Source organism: Rutidosis leptorrhynchoides, chromosome 1 (genome assembly GCF_046630445.1).
Source record: "Rutidosis leptorrhynchoides isolate AG116_Rl617_1_P2 chromosome 1, CSIRO_AGI_Rlap_v1, whole genome shotgun sequence".
Classification (NCBI taxonomy): domain Eukaryota; kingdom Viridiplantae; phylum Streptophyta; class Magnoliopsida; order Asterales; family Asteraceae; genus Rutidosis; species Rutidosis leptorrhynchoides.
Window position 1 is genome coordinate 353291628 of NC_092333.1, and position 23254 is coordinate 353314881.

A 23254-nucleotide genomic window follows, 5' to 3' on the forward strand; every position below is an offset into this window, starting at 1 on the left:
AATTCTAGGTGTTGCTAAAAACCAACGATATTTGTAACCAATAAAACTTAACCATATTTTCAAAAGTGATGACCTAAATACTTAACCACATGTCACATGATCCATGGATCAAAGTTAGTAAAAGTGGATGCGTTTGGCCGTCTAGAATAACACAATTTCTATTTCTATCATTATCGGTTTAGTCAAAATAATAGACCAAAAAGGCTATAGTTACTAGAAGAAAACATTGAGCTTGATGGTATAATTCCATTGGTATTTTCTCATGGGTTTCAAATAGTAGATTTTTTATAATTATGACTTTTATTTTACTTGTGTTTTAGAATCCTTAAAAGTCAAATCTAGTGATAAATAAGGTTCGCTAGTGCATCATTACTCGTCGTTTTGATATAAGACACTCAAAATATGATTCAACCAATGATCTAGGCTACAATGTGTTATAGCACGTACGAATATACAAAGTTTTATATCTCAGCGTACTGGCACACGTTTGAAGTGCCGCCTGGCTCGACTCTGGTGTTCAGATAGTGATGGACGTCGATTTTGATCCTGTATAAGTACATGGTTATACATTATTAACAGTAGTACTAGCAATAGAATGAAAGTGACACGGAATTAAAAGTGTACGGCAATATTGACCCATTTACTTAGGGAAACACACGATTTGAGTCATGTTATAACAAATCAAACTGGTAAGTCTAAATAATATGCTTTATAGGGGAAACGGTAAAACACTAACGAACAGGTCAAAAGTTGCCTACAATGTTTTAATGTGTTTCCGTTTTTTATCTTACAATAACAAATTAGCAACATACTACACTTAACTCATTCTACTACCAAAGAACGCATTTTTAAAGTATCAACCAAATTTTGTATATAAAAAACGGGTTAATGGGGAGAGGTTTTTCCTGTTCAAATTACCTTTGGAAGGGCGAGTTTCGTTTACTCATATGTGTGCGGCTTAACCGACTTATCCCCTCATATGTGTGCGGCTTAACCGACTTATCCTATAACCATTTCTAACCCTTTCCCTAATCACTTCAAGATTTGAGGCTAGTGAGGTTTGAACCTGAGCAGGGCGTCAACCACTAGCCATCTTTTGAGGGTAAAATTTTGCATTCATAGATACTAACTATTTACATACGGTTTTAACAATCATGGAAATAAAATGGTACGGTCAAGGCAACCCGGCCCATATATAGAAATTACGGAGTACACCATTAATCCCTATCCCTACATACACTAAATCTCGTGGGAAAGTGTGTCGTTTGACACACCCCAAAGTTCAAAACAGGAAACAAACGACAATCAGACCAAACTCCAACCCAAAAACCACATTCCACCCCCCTCAACTGTAACCAAGTTACAAAAATTACCCCGAACTTCAGGGGGGTAAAACATAAATTCTCCCATTTAAAATAAAAATCTCGTGGGAAAGTGTGTCGTTTGACACACCCCAAAGTTCAAAACAGGAAACAAACGACAATCAGACCAAACTCCAACCCAAAAACCACATTCCACCCCCCTCAACTATAACCAAGTTACAAAAATTATCCCGAACTTGGGTAAAACATAAATTCTCTCATTTAAAATAAAAACTCCACCCAACCACTTCGACAGCCCGTATCTTCCTCCTCGCCCCGAGTTAAATTTCACCGACCACACCGTTAAACTCGAAATAATTTTATGAATAAAACGAAATTAACTACGTTCCAAACGGACACTTTTTAAAAAACGCTAAACACAACGTCAGCCCGTATCTTCACGCTCGCCGCGAGTTAAAATTTTTCGACAGCAGCGTCATACTCGAAATAATTTTATGAACAAAACGAAAAAAAATTCGTTCGAAACGGACACTTTTAAAAAACGCTAAACACGACAGCCCGTATCTTCCAGCTCGCCACGAGTTAAATTTTTTCGCCAGCACCGTTAGACTCGAAATACTTTTATCAACAAAACGAAACTAACTACGTTCGAACCAAACAGTTTTTAAAAAACTCTAAAGACAACAACACCTACAACGGCGCTTAACACATGGGCCGTTTTCCCTTTTGTAAATACATAAAGCTATGTTAAATATGAATATGCGGGCCGAAAGCCCCCACGCATCTCGCGGGCCGGACCCGGACTAGTTTTGACCCATTACCCAACACACACATTTAGCCACTTCTGAATATAACAAGAGTAGCAAATATACTGAGGAGGCAAAAGAACGTACTCCAATTTCTGTTTCAGCACTGCAATTGGCGCATTTAACTTTTGGTGCACCGAACGGGTACATAAGCAGCACGTTGCAACCTCCACAGACAACTTGCCCAACCTCGTGTTCTGCAAAACATTTATGACAGCATAAAAACATGAAGAAATCACCGATCCATCCATATATTGATTAAGATGGTGAAAATAATAGGAAGAAAAAAATGTTGACTTATTATTATGTGAAGGTAAAAATCGCATATCCGACCTTCAAGAACATAATTCTCTTCCAAACAGCAAGCACACTCGACATATCGAGCACCTCTTGGATAGCTAAGCAAATGGCGGCAAGAACCACACACCATTTGTCCCATTTCTGCATTAAATTTCAAATAAACTAAACATCTAAAAAATATATATATATATTGAACTTTTCAAAGCAATATTTATGTCATTTCGTGAGCACTTATATTATATTCTTCTCGGAAATTTCTTGCTTCAGTCATCAATGACTAGCTCATTAGCCAAATGACCATTGGGAAAGTGTTTGCTGACAAAAATATTTTTATTTTTTCTTAAAGAAAAACATTGTACACATTATATTTATTTGTTTTGTTTAACTCACCGGGACTATCTATCGGCATTCGTGGTTTTGGCATTGACGTTTGTGGTTTTATTGGAGGATCGAACTGCCGCCTTAAACGTGGTTGAGGAATCTCTTCAGCAAATTTGACACAATTTTGTTCGTACCCAGTTTTTGCATCTAAATAAATTAGCATCAAAAAAAATTTTAGAAAGCAAAAAAAGAATGATAAGATTTTAATCTCATTTCAAATATAGTCCTTTATATTTCTAATATTAAAATATTAAAAGTTTCCAACAATATATTATAACAAATATACGATCGATATCAATGGGACTACTACTTGCCTGATGGTAGACTAGGAGTGGAGCCCCAACCCGGAGGAGGCCCTTGTTCACCTTGTTGACCATTGCCGATCTTCAAGTCTAATATGTGAAAGAAATTGATCACTTAAAACCACACTATGTTTTAAATAATAATTGTAACTTAATAGAATTCCAACATGAAACATTGCTTAGCAGAGACATGACCAAAGTTTCAAGATCTCCTTTTGATTAAAATCACATTGTTTTATTGGTCCCACAATCAGTTCATGTGCATCTATCAATAGTTAAGAACTGCATTTATAAAAGAAGTAAAGCATAGACACAACAAACAATTCAATATGTGATCCGAGTCGATGTGTTTGCTGCCCTCTTGTTTGGTTCTTTTGACGTTTGATGAAAGTTAAAAAAAAAAAAAAAAAAAACAATTCAAATCCACACACATGACAGCATTTATTATCGAAAGTTGATTTTTAAAAATAATTAAAAGGTTCTATAAATCAATTATAAGTGCAAAAAAATAAAAAGAAAAAATATGTGACTGACCTGATGGAGGTGTCGCTGGACATGACATTTGTGATTTGGGTTCACCGTATTCTAAATTTTGTTCTTCCACTTTTGTATCTGATTCTCGAATATAAACTTATTAAGGTTGATATAATTCAATATTCCTTCAAATAAAATTTCAATTGCAAATACAATACAAAAGAAAGATTCACCTGATGTAACAAGTTTCGGTGCAGGACTAGAATGTGCATTTACTTGTGATTTGGGTAAATCTTCATTCTGGGCAGCTTCTTGTAGATGCTCCATCATTATACCTGGGTTTACACATGCAAAGTACAAAGTATAACCAAACTAACAGTAACCACATGTGGAAACACTAAGGGCCTGTTTACTTTTGACTTATTGAGGGATTAATGGTTTGAAGGGATTATTCAGTCAGATTTTGCCTTGTTTACTTAGGACTTAATTTTTTTAACTTATCCTAACCAAGAGATTCCCTACATCGTGGGATTAGGTATTGTTGTTGTTGTTGTTGTTGTTAACCAAGAGATTATTCAATAATGCAAAGAAGAGTTGTTCCTACTTTACTCATTTTCCATCTACAGACTTCGATAGATCTAACTTTCTTCTTGTAAGCTCTGTCCATCTTTCTAAAAATCATAATTATTCTATGAAATCAACATATCCAGCAACAGTAAGCAATCGCGTTTGTTAAATTTTGAGATAGTATATGCAATTAAGGTTACATCATTAAATCCCACATTTTCAGTTCGTGTTCATCGCTCTTATATCTATCCACACCAAGGTAGAATCCATGGGTTAATATTTTTTATGTTTGTGATTTAATTTGACTAATTTCATCTTTATCCAAGTCAAGGTACTTACCATTAAAATTGCTTGTGAATTTATGGACAAGTTTAACTTGTTAGTTTCTTGATTTTGGGGTCTGATTCTTACGGGATTTACTTATTTTTTATGATATTTATCATGGGGTTTGATTCAATTTAGTTGTTGTGTATCTGGCTACTGAGAATGATCAAGAAAAATTGAAACTTTATCATTTTCATTGGTGTAATTGTAGAAGAAAGTTGTTGATGTTTGCTTCGTTTAGTCAACTAATAATTTGCTGGAGCTGTTTTGGTTCAAGCTTTCTTATATTGAAGTTGATATTTGGTGTAAACAAGTCAACAACAATAAAAAAAAAAACATCATTTTTAACGGTTTTAATGTATTTTTTTTTTCTTTATTTTTGTTGTTGAATTCAACTTGTAAAAAAGATTTTTCATTTGTATAATTTGAAGGCAAAATTGTTATTTTTATCATTCATACTTTTTATTCAGCGTAATAAGTAAACAAGATTTTCCATACACTGATTATTGTATATAGACAATATATATCCATACGGCCATCTTTATCCATAAGTAGCTTAATGGAAAAAAAAAAAAAAAAAAAAAAAAAAAAAAAAAAAAAAGGTAAACAGCCCCAAACTGTATCATAAGTTTAATAACTGGATTATTGCATGAGAACAAAACCCATATGTGATATATTAAAAACTTGTAGAAGTTAACATATCAAATGGCTTAAATTAATTAACTATTATTTTATGTGACTGACCCGATGGAGAAATTGTTTGACGTGCCACTTGTAATTTAGGTTCGAGCTGACATTTGGAATCCCATCCGGGTGGACTATCGTATTCCAAGTCTTGTTCTTCTACTTTTATACCTGCATTCTCACGTATCAGTTATATTATTAGAAAATTAACAACAATTAGTAATAACAAGAAAAGTTGAACAGTTTCTTCAAATGGAACTAACTTATCGATAACAAATATTACCAGATGGAACTAGTTCCGGCAATGGACTAGAATACGATTGTGATTGCGATTTTGATGGAGGGTCATTTTCATTTCTGGCTTGTTTAACATCCTCCATCTTTATATCTGATATAAACATAAATAACAGTTAGAACACAACCCTAACTCAGTTTACAAAAAAAAAAAAAAAAAACTTCCATTCAATAAAAAGCTGAATGAAAAGAAAAGCAGATATCAACTTTAATAACCAGATACGTATAAAACAACAATTTCCTGACAATCTTACATGGGATAAGTTCAAATTAAGAAAATTTCAAAAATGAAGGGTAGATTTATTTAAATAATAAAGTTGTTTGTTTGACCTAACAGATGAATTGGCGGGCATTCGGGTTGTAAATTGGATTTGGGCTGACATTTAGAATTCCATCCAGGCGGAGGTCCTTCGTCTTCTGAATCTTGTTGATCCACTTTAATGTGTGTATTTGCAAACAGCGAAAATTATTAGGGTTACAACAATCTACTTATTCTCATTCGAATCCGAATAAAACTATAAAGAAAAGTTTATAAAAAATGATTCACCTAATGGAACTTCTGATGTGGGTTGACCTACGTTTGCGACATCTTTTTGTCCATCCTCCATCTTTATATCTGAAATCTTCACTTGTTAGAAAACATGCTTTACCTTAAGTTTACATAAAAATCATTCCATAACAACAACATGTATTCCACTTAACTTTCAGTTAGGAATTTAAGAATCTTTTCCTACAGCACATGCTATGTACAAATTAACAAAACTACAACCAAGTCAAACTTAAAAAAAACGAATGGTGATTTAAAATTGCTGAATTTATCATTCAGATCTTTATCAGTGTTTTGTGACCTTAATCAATGATTTTTCTTGTATTACGAGGTTAACTACAAACTAGTACTAGTGAGACTTCTGTCACTTTCTATAATTTCTTTACATATCTCAACAACGGATTTGCTATAAAAAATAATTCTTTTTTTTTTTTTGGTAACCATAGTTCCAACCTTTGACCCATATGATCTGAACCCAGTGTCACACAGACCCAAATCATGTAAAGCCCTCCCATTTCAAGAGGTTGGTGATGAAGCCCTGATCCGTAACCAATGGGCCCCCATAGTCAAAGAGCCAAAGAATATTGTTGAAGACAAAAAGATAAAATAATAACATGTACAAGATATACCATGGAGTACTTGTAATGAGTTAAACATTAATAAACAGGTTCTATAGCTTACCTGATTGAGTAGTTGACGTTTGTAATTTGGGTTCGGGCTGACATTTAGAATCCCATCCAGGAGGAGGTCCATCGTCTTCCGAGTCTTCTTGTTCCACTTGGATGTCTGTTTTTTCAAACATTAATTATTTGTGTGCCATAGATAGCAACATGAGCAGTTTAAGCAGGAAGGTTAACAGGTCAACAATGGGTTGACCTGAAAACACTTTTACTCTGGTAATCAGATCTTTTTTTAATAATCATTTCATGCATTAAATTTGATAAAAATATTAATAAAAAAGGTACATAAATCTATGGCAATAAGACTTGGGAGTTAGAAGACTGTATGTAATCAAAAATACACTTTTGACGACCTGTTTTGCCTATTGCATATTTTAGCTAAATGTTCTATGTTCTATTGCATATCATGACACCTTATTAAGGTTATCATTGTATACATGTTCTATTTCAATATCCCAACAATAACAACCAAAAAAAATGTTACAATCGGTCCTTCAAATGAATCTCAATCTCAATAACCAAAATAATGACAAACAAATTCACCTGATGCAGCTTGTGATTTTGGTTCACCTTCTACATTGTGGGTATTTTGTTGTACATCCGCCACCCGTACATCTGATATAAAACAGAAAATAAAGGTAATTCAGAATATCTAATGTTATTTTCATATTATACTACTGAAGTAAGATGATTTCAAAAGAGCTCCAAATGTTCTTGCAGACAGTATACAACAGATGGATCAGGTACTGATTTATTAAATATTAAACTTCAGTTATATAGAAGGTGAATGCAATATAAATAACGAATTAGAGATATAAAAATAAAAGACCGTGAAATTCACCAGAAGAATCTAGCAAGACATGCGCAGGTTTTATCAGTTGTTCATTCAGCTGATACTTTTTATCCCATCCAGGTGGAGGTCCATCGTCTTCCTCCGAGTCTTGCGGTTCCATATTTAAATCTGAGCTTCAATGTTGTAAACTTTTTAATCCGTAATGCCATTAGAAGAAACATACTAAAATCATAATATCATATATAAGATAAAAATAAAAAAATAAAAAAATAAAAAAACAAAAAAAAAAACTGTAGTCTGTAACAAAATGACCATGACACTCGGTATACATTACTCCCACCAATACACGATATGAAAAAATTTAGTTAAAATGAATTACTACATTTTATGATGTCATCAAACTGATTACAAGTTCTACATTAATGCATATTTTTAGCTACACCGAGATGCTTTGCCATGTGTAACAACTGAATTTTTATGCATAAATTATAAATTAACATCATTATTATATGAGGCTGCCTCAAAATTACTAAGTAACCCACCCCTTAGTGTTCCATAATCAATTATTAGATAATTCTAATTCAATATCTTTATAAGAAAACAAAAGAAATAGCAAGAAGGTACCTGTAGGGGAAGAAGGAATTGGGGGAGTAGGAGGTAATGGAGAAGAACATGGTGGAAACTCATTCATCAACATATCTAATAAAGGCGGAGATGACGGCGGTGACGGAGAATGCTGCCAGCCTGGCGGCGGACCATCATCATCATCATCATCATCATCGGTATCTACTTCAATTTGTTTAGATTCTTGTTGATCCTCTTTATCTTCATCTTTCACTACTTGATTAGATTCTTCTTCTTCAGATTCCTTAGTAAGATTTTTGGATGTCGGCGGTGGACCTCCGTCGGTTTCTTCCGTCATTTTTCCGACGAGGGTTTGGAGTGGAGTCAGATTGAGGAGGGAGTGTCACTTGCAAAATTTAAAGGGTTTCTTTCTTTATTTCTTGCTTTTTAATCTTCAAAATATTTTCTTTATTTTCTAATTTATAGTATTTTATATTTTATAATGTGAATAAATTAAAAGATTGGAATGAAAAAAAAAAAAAAAAAACTTATTTAATAATCATTTTGAATGTGAATGTTGCGTTTAATTGAAATATTACAATTGTTTACTAAATATTCTTGATTGTTATAATTCTGAACTTATAACTACCAAATACAATTATATTTGTTTATGAAATATTAGTAAAGAGATAATAAGTATGTGTTTCATATAATTCTATGAAATGGTGCAAGTTTACAAGCATACCATCATGGTGTATTTATACTACTAAGAAATACTATGCAAGTGGTACAAAATTGACTAAAAGTTTGTACAAATTTGACTATCCATATATACATTATTATTTTATTTATCATAACACTCCCCCTTGGATAGAAATTTTGTTTTGGAGATCAACTATAAGTTACTGCCTCGTTAAAAACCTTTGCTAAAGAAAACCCAGTGGAAAAAAACTTTAGCTAAGGAAAAAAGAGTGCAGTATAGAGTTGTCTCCCCCTCAAGTAGACATTGTTGATCTTTTACATCTTTTGAATATGTCTCATTCCAATATTGTGAACGTGTGTTCTGAAAATAGCAGTTGAGAGTGCTTTGGTGAAAAGATCAGCAGAGTTTTTGCTGGATTGAACATATCTCATTTCAATCTGGTTGTTCTTAATGAGATCTTGAGTGTATGAGAAGAATCTAGGAGGTATGTGTTTTGTTCGGTCACTTTTGATATACCCTTCTTTCATCTGTGCTATGCAAGCTGCATTATCTTCATAGATAGTTGTTGGCCTTTTATCGCGTTCTAGTCCACAAGAATCAGTAATGAGTTGTGTCATTGATCTCAACCAAAAACATTCCCGAGTAGCTTCATGTAATGCAATCACTTCGGCATGATTTGATGATGTTGCAACAAGTGTTTGTTTTTGAGAACGCCATGATATTGCGGTACCTCCATTTAGGAATACATATCCATTTTGAGATTTTTAGCTTTATGTGGATCAGATAAATAACCTGCATCTGCATAACCAACCAAATCTTGTTTTGATTCGTTAGAATAAAATAATCCTAAATCAGTACTTCCTCGAAGGTATCGAAATATGTGTTTGATCTCATTCCAGTGTCTTTTGGTAAGAGCTGAGCTGAACCTTGCCAACAAATTAACTGCAAAAGAAATGTCAGGTCTTATACAATTTGTAAGATACATAAGAGCTCCAATTGCACTAAGATATGGTACTTATGGTCTCAGGATATCTTCATGATCTTCACAGGGACGAAATGGATCAGTGTCAACATTAAGTGATCTAACAACCATAGGAGTACTTAATGGTTTTGCCTTGTCCATATTGAATCGTTTTAAAATCTTTTACGTATAAGTTGTTTGATGTACAAGTAAACCATTAGGCATATGCTCAATCTGCAAACCAAGGCAATACTTGGTTTTTCCGAGATCTTTCATTTCAAATTCTTTCTTTAGAAGTTGAATGGCTTCATGGATCTCTTTATTTGTACCTATGATGTTAAGATCATCGACATAAACGGCTATGATCACATATCCGAATGTTGTTTTCTTAATGAATACACATGGGCAAATAAGATTATTGGTATACCCTTTGCTTATCAAGTAATCACTTAATCATTTATACCACATGCGACCCGATTGTTTCAACCCATATAAAGACCTTTATAACTTGATTGAGTACATTTCTTTGAGTTTTGCATTGGTTGCTTCTGATACCTTAAATCCTTCAGGTATCTTCATATATATATCACTCTCAAGTGATCCATATAGATAAGCAGTCACAACATCCATGAGATCCATTTTTAAATTTTTAGAAACTGCCAGGCTGATTAAGTATCTAAAAGTAATTGCATCCATGACAGGAGAATAAGTTTCCTCATAATCAATTCCTGGTCTTTGAGAAAAACCTTGAGCTACAAGTCTAGCTTTATACCTTGTAACTTCATTTTTCTCATTTCTTTTTTGCACAAAAACCTATCTATATCCCACAGGTTTCACATCTTTAGGTGTGAGAATGATAGATCCGAAAACTTTTCTTTTATTGAGCGATTCAAACTCAGCTCGTATTGCTCCTTTCCAATGATCCCAATCATGTCTATTTTGACATTCCATGACAGATTTTGGTTCTGGATCATCATCATCATTCATGATGTCATATGCAACATTATTTGAAAATATCTCATCAAGATTTTTCATTTCATTTCGGTTCCATAATATTTTTGAATGTGCATAATTGATTGAAAATTCCGTATTGACATCATCAATCTCCTCTGCAGAATGAGTATTGATTTGTGGTTTTTCTTGAACACTTTCTTTTACCTCATTATCAGCTGATTTTCTTTTTCGAGGATTTTTATCTTTGGAACCAATTGGTTGTAGCGACCCGACCAAATCGTCATTGACGGCGCCGTCTACTTAGGTCCCGTTACGTGGTCATAAGTCTTTAAAACAACGTTTGACCAAAAGATATGTCGCATTCATTTCAAATGTAAAGGTTGTTCAAGTTTACAAGAATAGTTCCACCACAAGTTACGATACAAAGTTTTAAGTACAAATGAAACTTATGCGACACAATTTAAAAGTATCCAAAAGACGCTCCATGTATGCATATATACTCGACATCCAATGCAAGTATCAAAATAATGAGCGGAAGCATGTATCATGTATCGTTCAAGGACCTGAGAAAAACATAGAAATCTGTCAACGAAAACGTTGGTGAAATCATAGGTTTAAGTAAGTAAGTACAAGTGAACCACAAGATTTGCATCAATGAAATAATAGTAATACATTCCAAAAGTTTGTTTCACGAGCACCCAATTATCAAAGCTTAACATTCCTTCCATTGTATACCCCATCACTTAGTGCTAGAACAAACACTGATTCTCGAAATTATATTTCATCCGTAGACGGTAGCGAACCGTCAAGGATGAGGGTTGTCAACCCATATGGCCATATAACATAAGTTCTCGCTTACACCCGGCAAGTGTAATTAATGATAATCGAATTGAGGATTTTGTTCTAAACTCGTATGTAGAATGTTTGTTTTCCCGTTCTTGTGTTCACTTAGTTCAAAAGAATCGTTTATGTTTTCTCATCCCAATATAAGTTCAAAAAGAGTAAAAGTGGGACTATGATCTCACCTTGAGTGCACGAGTAGTAAAGTACTTCGACAAGTAAACGTGTGCAAAGAACAATGCTAGTCTTGACCTAAACAAATAGGTCGTATCAATAACGGTAAACACGATAGGTCAAAGATGTTCAATTAGTCCTATGGCTCGTTACGACTCGATTATTTAGCATGTGAAATCAAATTGTCAATTTTCATGCAAGATACAAGTATATAAACAAGTTAGGAAGGTTGCAAAATCATTTGGTTAAGTTTGACAAAAAGTCAAACTTTAGTCGGTCAAAGTCAACGAAAAAGTCAACACGTTCGGGTCGTGTCCCGAACTATTTTTCTGAGGTTTTTAATCATATATGAGTATGTTAGAACAAGTTTCATGTGAATCGGAGGTCCATAGTATGCCAAACATTTTTCGTAATTTGGACATGGTGGTCAGAACCTGACCACGGCTTATGTCGCGCCGCGACATAGTCTGGCCGCGCCGCGGCATTGGCCGTGCGCTGGTACCTGGTCAGTCTCAATTGTTCAAGTCCCAAATCAAAACTCTTTCAAGCATAAATTACAAACCGCTAACATTTAGAACTCGCACCTTATATCGTTGGAAAGGTAATTTGACAAAGAACACAACTAAACACATTTCATCAATCAATCTACCTATTATAACAACCAAAACCGCATCTAATGCTCAACATTAATCGCATACAAGTTCATAAATGCAATTCAATGATTCGGGCAACCAATTTACATGAATGATATGCCGTTTCGAAGGTAATCAAGCATACATTCTAACTAAACACTTACCAACCATAATCCATGGCATTCAATGCATCAAAAGTCCATTTCAAGTTCATCAAACCCTAACCCAATTTCACCAAAATCATAAATCGAGTTCATGAACTTTTCTAAAGCAACCTACACATCAAATTGAAGCTAGTGATGCTAGTAACACAATTAAAACATCAACTTTTAACATCTAACAACATATGATCATCCAAAATTCAAGAATAACACACCAAAATTCAAGTTCATGCTAGTTACACTAAAACAACGAGATCGAGCATATAAATCATATATTCATGTTAGACTTGAGCCATAGACACTAATTAACACTTTTATAAGTTAAAAACATCAAGAACACAAAATCTAGTGATTTTAGAAAGTTACCCAAATGAGATGAAGTTGGTACCAAAACGAAGAGGATGAAGAGAGGATCACGAATATGTAATTTATTTTGTTGTAAGCCTCCTAGATCGAATTTAGATGATGATTGAATGAATTTGGTTTTGAGTGTGTGTTCTTGCTAGAGAGAAAGAGAGAGATGGAGGTGGAAATGAATGGGTGAAAGGGGTTTGACCCTTTGACCTAGTCAAGGGTTTGATCCCTTGTCAAGTTTAGTCCATCAACTTTCGTTCGGGTGCGGGAATTACCTAAACGAGATAATTTAAAACGCGTATCAACGGGAGATGTTATAAACATATAACGGACTTTATATTAGTATAACGGAAAAGTAAATGGAAAAAGGCGGGATGTTACATTACCTACTCCTTAAAAGAAATTTCGTCCCGAAATTTAAGTAGGCGTAGTAGTCGTTGTTTCTTCCTCGAGATCTTGCGTTTCTGAATTCACAAATAGATGAGGATACTTCCTTCGCATTTGATCTTGTCTTTCCCAAGTAAACTCGGGTCCCCTTTTGGCGTTCCAACGGACTTTAACAATCGGGATTCGGCTTTGTTTCAATGTCTTGACGGAGGTGTCCACAATTTCAACCGGTTCCTCCACAAAATGAAGTTTGTCATCAATAGTAAGTTCTTCGAGAGGGATGACGATATCGGGTTCGGCAAGACACTTTTTCAAGTTAGATACATGGAAGGTAGGATGAACGGAGTTCAATTGAGGCGGAAGATCTAAACGATAAGCAACGGTTCCAATACGCTCCAAGATTTCGAAAGGACCAATATACCGCGGATTTAGCTTCCCGCGTTTCCCAAAACGGATTACACCCTTCCAAGGTGCGACTTGTAACATTACTCGGTCACCGATTTGAAATTCAAGATCGTTGCGTCGTTTGTCGGTATAGCTCTTTTGACGACTTCGGGCCGTCCTAAGCCTATCTCGGATTTGAACGATTTTCTCGGTGGTTTCGTGAATGAGTTCGGGTCCGGTGATTTGCACGTCGCCTACCTCGGCCCAACAAAGAGGTGAACGACATTTGCGGCCATATAGCGCTTCAAAAGGTGCGGCTTTAATACTCGCGTGATAACTATTGTTGTAAGAGAACTCGGCGAGAGGTAAGTGCTTGTCCCAAGCTTTTCCGAAATCAACCACGCAAGCTCGTAACATGTCCTCTAAGATTTGAATTGTACGTTCGCTTTGTCCATCGGTTTGAGGATGATATGCGGTGCTCATGTCTAAACGCGTTCCCAACGCTTCTTGCAATGTACGCCAAAATCTAGAAACGAAACTGCCATCTCGGTCGGAGATAATCGATAATGGTACACCGTGTCGGGCTACGATCTCCTTAATGTAAAGTTGTGCAAGTTTCTCCATTTTGTCCGTTTCTTTCATGGCAAGGAAGTGTGCGGATTTGGTGAGACGGTCAACAATAACCCAAATGGTATCATAACCGCCCGTCGTTTTTGGTAGCTTGGTGATAAAATCCATCGTTATCCTTTCCCACTTCCATTGCGGGATCTCGGGTTGTCGAAGTAGTCCGGACGGTCTTTGGTGTTCGGATTTGACCTTGGAACATGTCAAACACTTGGAAACATAAGTAGCTACGTCCCTTTTGATGTTCGGCCACCAATATAGTTGTTTAAGGTCGTGGTACATCTTATTGGCACCGGGGTGAATCGAGTATCGTGACTTATGGGCTTCATCTAAAATAAGGCTTCGTAGATCCCCATAACTAGGCACCCAAATTCTTCCGGCGAAATATCGGAGTCCGGTTTCTTTAACTTCGAATCGAGAGGTGAGGACGTTCAAGTGTTCGAGAGAGATGTTTTCATCCTTGAGAGCCTCATCTTGGGCTACCCGAATTTGGCTATTAAGGTTGGTGTGAATGGTGATGTTTAAAGCTCGGACACGGAGAGGCACCGCTCTTTCTTTTCGACTTAAGGCATCGGCTACTACATTTGCCTTCCCGGGATGGTAACGAAGCTCGCAATCGTAATCGTTTAAGGTTTCAATCCACCTTCGTTGTCTCATGTTTAGTTGCTTTTGATCGAAAATGTGTTGAAGGCTTTTGTGATCGGTGAAGATAGTACTCTTGGTTCCATAAAGATAGTGTCTCCACATTTTAAGTGCAAAGACAACGGCTCCGAGTTCGAGATCATGTGTCGTATAGTTTCGTTCATGAATTTTGAGTTGTCGAGAAGCATAAGCAATGACTTTTGTTCGTTGCATCAATACACACCCAAAACCATGTTTCGAGGCATCGCAATATACAACAAAGTCATCATTGCCTTCGGGAAGTGACAAGATAGGAGCGGTGGTTAGCTTCGTTTTCAAGATTTGGAATGCGGATTCATGTTCGGTCGCCCAAATGAATTTCTTTCCCTTGTGAGTCAATGCGGTCAGAGGACGTGCAACCAAAGAGAAATTTTCGATGAATCTACGATAGTACCCGGCGAGACCCAAAAATTGACGAATGTGAGTAGGAGTAGTAGGAGTCTCCCATTTGCTAATGGCTTCGATTTTCGTTGGATCGACTTTAATACCTTGGTCACTTACAACATGACCAAGAAATTGAACTTCCTTTAACCAAAATTCACACTTGGAGAATTTGGCATAGAGTTGTTCTTGTCTTAAAAGTTCAAGCACAAGTCGGAGATGTTGTTCGTGCTCTTCTTCATTTTTAGAATAAATCAATATGTCATCGATGAACACAATAACGAATTTATCGAGATACGGTTTGCACACGCGGTTCATAAGATCCATGAACACCGCCAGTGCGTTAGTGAGACCAAATGGCATGACAAGGAATTCATAACTACCATAACGAGTTCGGAAAGCGGTTTTGGAGACATCTTCCCCCTTAACCCTCAATTGATGATAACCCGAGCGGAGATCGATTTTCGAATATACACAAGACCCTTGTAGTTGATCAAAGAGGTCATCGATGCGAGGAAGAGGATATCGGTTCTTAACCGTCAATTTATTTAGTTCACGATAATCAATGCACATTCGTAGGGATCCGTCTTTCTTTTTAACAAACAAGATCGGAGCGCCCCAAGGTGAATGGCTAGGTTGGATAAAACCACGATCAAGTAGTTCTTGGATTTGACTTTGCAATTCTTGCATTTCAGATGGAGCGAGTCTATATGGTGCACGCGCTACGGGTGCGGCTCCCGGAATAAGATCGATTTGGAATTCAACCGGTCGATGAGGCGGAAGACCCGGCAATTCGTCGGGAAATACATCGGAATAGTCACTAACAATTGGCACATCATCGATGTGCTTCTCATCGGACTCGACTTTCTTAACGTGAGCAAGGATCGCAAAACAACCCTTACGGAGTAGTTTTCTAACTTTAAGGCACGAAACGAGGTTGAGTCTGGTGCAACTCTTATCGCCATAAACAATCAAAGGTTCACCATTCTCGATAGGAATTCGGATTGCGTTAAGATCACAAAGAATGTGAGATTTCGTTTTGACTAACCAATTCATACCGATTATTACATCAAAGCTTCCTAGTTCCATGGGTATCAAATCAATTTCAAATTTCTTACCCAAAATGTTTATCGTACACCCCCGGTAATATGTGTCGGCACTTAATAGTTTCCCGTTAGCCACTTCAATGGTATAAGTGGTATCTAATGGAAGAGGTGGAGTGTTAAAAGAATGAGTCAAAGTCTTGGATACAAAGCATTTATCGGCACCTGAATCGAATAAGCAAGAGACATAAGAATTGTTGAGAAGAAACGTACCCGTGACTAGTTCAGTGTCATCCCGGGCTTCCTCGGAGTTTATGTTGAAAGCTCGGCCGCGCGTATTGGGGTTATCTTTCCTCTTCGGGCATGCATTTCTATAATGGCCCGTTTGGCCACATTCATAACAAGTGCCCGTCTTTGGTGCATTGGGCCATTTTTGAGCGACGGGAGTGGCACTTTTACAATCGTTGGCCTTATGACCAACTCCTTGGCACCGGTGGCAAATTAACTTACTACATTCGCCAAAGTGATGTTTGTTGCATTTGTTGCAAAGAGGTAGGTTCCCGGCATAACCTTTCTTGCCGTCGAAGGTGTAAGGCTTCTTAGCAAAGTTGTTGTTGCTTGATTGGGAGGGTTCCCACTTTCTTTTGTTACCGCCCGATTTATCCTCGGCCTTAGGTGCCGGAACTACGATTTCGTCAACCGTTTCAATTAGTTGGCGAGCCATGTTCATAGCGGCTTGATGAGTAGTGGGTTTGGATGACATCACCCCTTGTTTGATGCTTTTTGGGAGACCGAGCATGTAGAGCTCAATCCTTTGAGATTCGGGGTTAACAAGATTAGGACACATCAAGGATAGTTCGGCGAAGCGTTGATTATAAGCTTTAAGATCGTTTCCGACCGCTTTCAAAGCTCTTAGTTCTTCCTCAAGCTTTCGGGTTTCTTCGCGCGGAAAATATTCAACAATCATCTTTTCCTTTAGATCGGCCCAAGAGAGGGCATGAGCTTCATCGGTACCCACCGATTGAACATAGGTGTTCCACCATGTTAGAGCAATTCCGGAGAAAGTGTGCGTGGAGTATTTGACCTTGTCTTGATCCCGGCAACCGCTTATGCTAAAGACGGCCTCGGTTTGTTCAAACCAACGAGTAAGCACAACCGGTCCCCCGGTTCCATCATAAGTGTGGGGTTTGCACCCCATGAAAGCTTTGTAGGAGCACCCTTCGCTAGAGTTACCGGCTCCTTGGTTGTTGTTGTTGTTGTTGTTGTTGTTGTGGTTGTTATTATTATTGTTGTTGGATGAGTGACCGGCCATGGCCGCATCTACGGCGGTGGCTATCATCCGTTCGAGAGCTTGTTCGGGAGTTTCATTGCGGCGTACACGACGAGGAGCCATTGTTCCTTCAAGACACAAGAATATCATTGATTAGTATTCTCAATAATACTAACCGTGATATAGAATAAAGATAAAGAGAAGTTTTTCCTCGACTCGCCTTAAATTCTTTATGTCATAATGTCGGAACGTTCATATGAGTCACCGTAATATAATCCCGGAAATTATATTACCCTGATTCATATGTGCATTCGACATTATTCTATAAAGTCAAGGTGGCGTGTCAATCAAATTAAACAACGTGAGATTAAGATGAACTAAGAGTAGATATGAGTAGAAGCGTTCGAGTATAAATGCACAAGTAGTCAAGTAATTCCTACTTCAAGTCTATATGCCGGTTGTAGTCTAGACTCACCAATGTACCCTATGACTCGGGGTTGACACTAATGAACTCTAAATCCCTACAACCAACGCTCTGATACCATCTGTAGCGACCTGACCAAATCGTCATTGACGGCGCCGTCTACTTAGGTCCCGTTACGTGGTCATAAGTCTTTAAAACAACGTTTGACCAAAAGATATGTCGCATTCATTTCAAATGTAAAGGTTGTTCAAGTTTACAAGAATAGTTCCACCACAAGTTACGATACAAAGTTTTAAGTACAAATGAAACTTATGCGACACAATTTAAAAGTATCCAAAAGACGCTCCATGTATGCATATATACTCGACATCCAATGCAAGTATCAAAATAATGAGCGGAAGCATGTATCATGTATCGTTCAAGGACCTGAGAAAAACATAGAAATCTGTCAACGAAAACGTTGGTGAAATCATAGGTTTAAGTAAGTAAGTACAAGTGAACCACAAGATTTGCATCAATGAAATAATAGTAATACATTCCAAAAGTTTGTTTCACGAGCACCCAATTATCAAAGCTTAACATTCCTTCCATTGTATACCCCATCACTTAGTGCTAGAACAAACACTGATTCTCGAAATTATATTTCATCCGTAGACGGTAGCGAACCATCAAGGATGAGGGTTGTCAACCCATATGGCCATATAACATAAGTTCTCGCTTACACCCGGCAAGTGTAATTAATGATAATCGAATTGAGGATTTTGTTCTAAACTCGTATGTAGAATGTTTGTTTTCCCGTTCTTGTGTTCACTTAGTTCAAAAGAATCGTTTATGTTTTCTCATCCCAATATAAGTTCAAAAAGAGTAAAAGTGGGACTATGATCTCACCTTGAGTGCACGAGTAGTAAAGTACTTCGACAAGTAAACGTGTGCAAAGAACAATGCTAGTCTTGACCTAAACAAATAGGTCGTATCAATAACGGTAAACACGATAGGTCAAAGATGTTCAATTAGTCCTATGGCTCGTTACGACTCGATTATTTAGCATGTGAAATCAAATTGTCAATTTTCATGCAAGATACAAGTATATAAACAAGTTAGGAAGGTTGCAAAATCATTTGGTTAAGTTTGACAAAAAGTCAAACTTTGGTCGGTCAAAGTCAACGAAAAAGTCAACACGTTCGGGTCGTGTCCCGAACTATTTTTCTGAGGTTTTTAATCATATATGAGTATGTTAGAACAAGTTTCATGTGAATCGGAGGTCCATAGTATGCCAAACATTTTTCGTAATTTGGACATGGTGGTCAGAACCTGACCACGGCTTATGTCGCGCCGCGACATAGTCTGGCCGCGCCGCGGCATTGGCCGTGCGCTGGTACCTGGTCAGTCTCAATTGTTCAAGTCCCAAATCAAAACTCTTTCAAGCATAAATTACAAACCGCTAACATTTAGAACTCGCACCTTATATCGTTGGAAAGGTAATTTGACAAAGAACACAACTAAACACATTTCATCAATCAATCTACCTATTATAACAACCAAAACCGCATCTAATGCTCAACATTAATCGCATACAAGTTCATAAATGCAATTCAATGATTCGGGCAACCAATTTACATGAATGATATGCCGTTTCGAAGGTAATCAAGCATACATTCTAACTAAACACTTACCAACCATAATCCATGGCATTCAATGCATCAAAAGTCCATTTCAAGTTCATCAAACCCTAACCCAATTTCACCAAAATCATAAATCGAGTTCATGAACTTTTCTAAAGCAACCTACACATCAAATTGAAGCTAGTGATGCTAGTAACACAATTAAAACATCAACTTTTAACATCTAACAACATATGATCATCCAAAATTCAAGAATAACACACCAAAATTCAAGTTCATGCTAGTTACACTAAAACAACGAGATCGAGCATATAAATCATATATTCATGTTAGACTTGAGCCATAGACACTAATTAACACTTTTATAAGTTAAAAACATCAAGAACACAAAATCTAGTGATTTTAGAAAGTTACCCAAATGAGATGAAGTTGGTACCAAAACGAAGAGGATGAAGAGAGGATCACGAATATGTAATTTATTTTGTTGTAAGCCTCCTAGATCGAATTTAGATGATGATTGAATGAATTTGGTTTTGAGTGTGTGTTCTTGCTAGAGAGAAAGAGAGAGATGGAGGTGGAAATGAATGGGTGAAAGGGGTTTGACCCTTTGACCTAGTCAAGGGTTTGATCCCTTGTCAAGTTTAGTCCCTCAACTTTCGTTCGGGTGCGGGAATTACCTAAACGAGATAATTTAAAATGCGTATCAATGGGAGATGTTATAAACATATAACGGACTTTATATTAGTATAACGGAAAAGTAAATGGAAAAAGGCGGGATGTTACATTGGTCTCCCACGTTTCTGGCGTGGCAAAGACTCAAGAGTGACATTATTGTCAGCTTTTGGAATTTCAATTCGAGCTGGAGCATTTGCTGCTGGTATATATGATTTAGTCACTCTTTTCGTATCTGTAAATGCATCAGGCAATTTATTCGCAAGTTCTTGCATATGCATTATTTTTTGAACTTCGGTCTCGCATTCTTTTGTACGAGGATCAAGATACATTAATTGAGGTTCACACCATGAAACATCATTTTCTTTATTTTTTATTTCTCCCCCTAATCTAGGGAACAATGTTTCATTAAAGTGACAATCAGCAAAACGTGCTGTAAAAACATCACCTGTCATGGGTTCAATATATCTTATGATTGAAGATGTTTCATATCCAACATATATTCCCATTCTTCTTTGAGGACCCATTTTAGTGCATTGTGGTGGTGCGATAGGAACATAAACCGCACAACCAAATGTTCTAAGGTGGGAAATATTTGGCTGATGGCCAAAAGCAAGTTGCAAGGGAGAATATGTATGACTTACACTTGGTCTAATGTGAATTAATGATGCAGCATGTAAAATTGCATGACCCCATACGGATACTGGGAGTTTTGTTCTCATTATCAATGGTCTAGCTATTAACTGCAATAGTTTAATTAGTGATTCAGCTAAACCATTTTGTGTATGCACATGAGCAACAGGATGTTCAACAACAATCCCAATAGACATGCAAAAATCATTAAATGCTTGAGATGTAAACTCACTAGCATTATCCAATCTCACCCTTTTAATAGTATAATCAGGGAAATGTGCTCTCAATTTAATAATTTGAGCAACAAATTTTGCAAATGCCATGTTTCGACTTGATAATAGACAAACATGAGACCATCTACTAGATGCGTCTATTACGACCATGAAATATCTAAATGGTCCACATGGTGGATGAATTGGTCCACATATATCACCTTGAATTCTTTCAAGAAATATTGGTGATTCTTTTTCAACCTTAAGAGGTGATGGTCTTATTATCAATTTTCCAAGTGAGCATGATGTACATGGGATAATTGCATCATGAGGGATCTTTTGATCCGTCAATGGATGTCCATGTGTATTTTGAATTATTCTTTTCATCATTGTTGATCCTGGATGGCCTAATCTTTCATGCCACAGATTGATCATTACATGATCACATGCCTTTTCATTAACTACCATGTGTGTTTCTGGTACATTTATATATGTATAATGTAAACCAGTTAAGTCTTGGTAGTTTTTCAATCACATGCTTCTTGTCAGTGATACTTAAATATTTATCATTTTCTGTAGTCACTGACTGATAATCATATCCATTTTGGTATATGTCAGAGAAGCTTAACAAATTTCTCTTTGACATGGGAGAAAATAAGGCATTTTTTATCAGAAAATTTGTACCATTTGGTAACATGAATTTTGCTTTTCCCATTCCTTTTATTAAATTCGCAGGACCTGATATAGTATATACCGTTCCTTCTGTTGCTTTAAAATCAGTGAAATATTTTTTAGATTTGAGTATAGTGTGTGTGGTACCACTGTCTGCAATACAAAGATCCCCACCATTTGACTGATTTTGCACTCCATTAGTGTACTTCATGAACTTCAAAATATGAGAAACAAATAATGAGTACATAATTCATCAATATATTACATCCAAAAATATGTTATAAACGAAAGTACATAATAAGGAAACATATAGTAAAGTAGATATGGTATAGATCATAAATCTACATCCATTTATTTGATATGGACATATAATAGGAAATTTATTCATTAAAGTAGTCACTTGTTGGCTCAGTGATTTTTGTATCAAGGTCATCCACAAGGTTTGCCTCTTTTCCTTTTCCTTTTCCTTTTCCTTTTAGGGATTCCTGATATTGATTAACAGCATATTGATTTGTTTGACAGTTTTTAGACCAATGGCCAATTTTACCACATCGATAACAAGAATCTTCAATATTCTTTGAAGAGCTTCCTTCAACATTATGATTTGTGGGATTGTATGGTGGTTGAAATTTATAATTTTGTGGATTATTATTTCTTTGTCCACGACCACCGTAACCATTACGACCACGACCACCACCACGATCATTACCATAAGGGTGATTTCGAACATAGTTATGATTTTTATTATTGTTATGGTAATTTCCATGATGATGGTTTTGGCCAACATGACCACGACCTCGCCCACGTCCTCGTCCAGGTGCATTTTTTTGTATTATTGTTATTATTAATAGCATTAGCTTCAGGGAATGCTAGCGCACCCGTAGGACGAGACTCTTGATTCTTCATCAGTAATTCTTTATTCACTTATGTAACTAAGAGATAAGTTTGAAGTTTGGAAAAAGTTTTGTAATTCTGCAATCTTAAATTTTCTTGTATAGTAATGTTTGCAGAATGCATTGTGGAGAAAGTTTTCTCCATCATATCAGCATCACTTATTTCTTGACCACAGAATTGAAGCTTTGAACGGATCTTGAACATGGCCGAGCTGAATTCACTTACCTTTTTAAAGTCTTGGAACCTTAGATTTCTCCATTCTTCCCTCGCAGCTGAGAGTAATATTTCCTTTTGATTATCGAATCTACTCTTGATACTTTCCCATAAAACATGTGGATCTTTGATAGTGAGATACATATGTTTTAAGGTGATATCAATATGTTTGCGAATAAAAGCAATTGATTTTAATTTATCTTGATCAGAACAAGTATTGTTTTCTTTTAAAGTTTCTAGAATACCCAATGATCCAAGATTTATTTCTACATCCATGACCCATGATGTGTAGTTTGTTCCCGATACGTCTAGGGCATCAAACTCA

At 36.4% G+C, this 23254-nt stretch overlaps 1 protein-coding gene across 4 annotated transcripts; it reads right to left on the reverse strand.

The window, feature by feature from the left end:
* Window positions 1-266: 266 nt before the first annotated feature.
* LOC139870673 (uncharacterized) lies at window positions 267-8460 on the reverse strand. Of its 4 annotated transcripts, none has more exons than XM_071858462.1 (15): window positions 8099-8460; window positions 7511-7642; window positions 7225-7296; window positions 6683-6787; window positions 6002-6070; window positions 5785-5889; window positions 5444-5548; window positions 5221-5331; window positions 3819-3920; window positions 3646-3729; window positions 3124-3201; window positions 2819-2956; window positions 2462-2569; window positions 2216-2325; window positions 267-546 (listed from the first exon to the last, which is right to left on the reverse strand). In XM_071858462.1, the coding sequence occupies exons 1-15, from the start codon at window positions 8394-8396 to the stop codon at window positions 469-471; spliced, it is 1695 nt and encodes a 564-aa protein (XP_071714563.1). In that variant the 5' UTR covers window positions 8397-8460; the 3' UTR covers window positions 267-468. The 4 variants fall into 4 exon arrangements, with proteins under 4 accessions (XP_071714563.1, XP_071714555.1, XP_071714559.1 ...); XM_071858454.1 differs by having other exon boundaries at window positions 3646-3741; XM_071858458.1 differs by having other exon boundaries at window positions 268-546; window positions 3646-3741; window positions 7523-7642.
* Between the last annotated feature and the right edge of the window lie 14794 nt (window positions 8461-23254).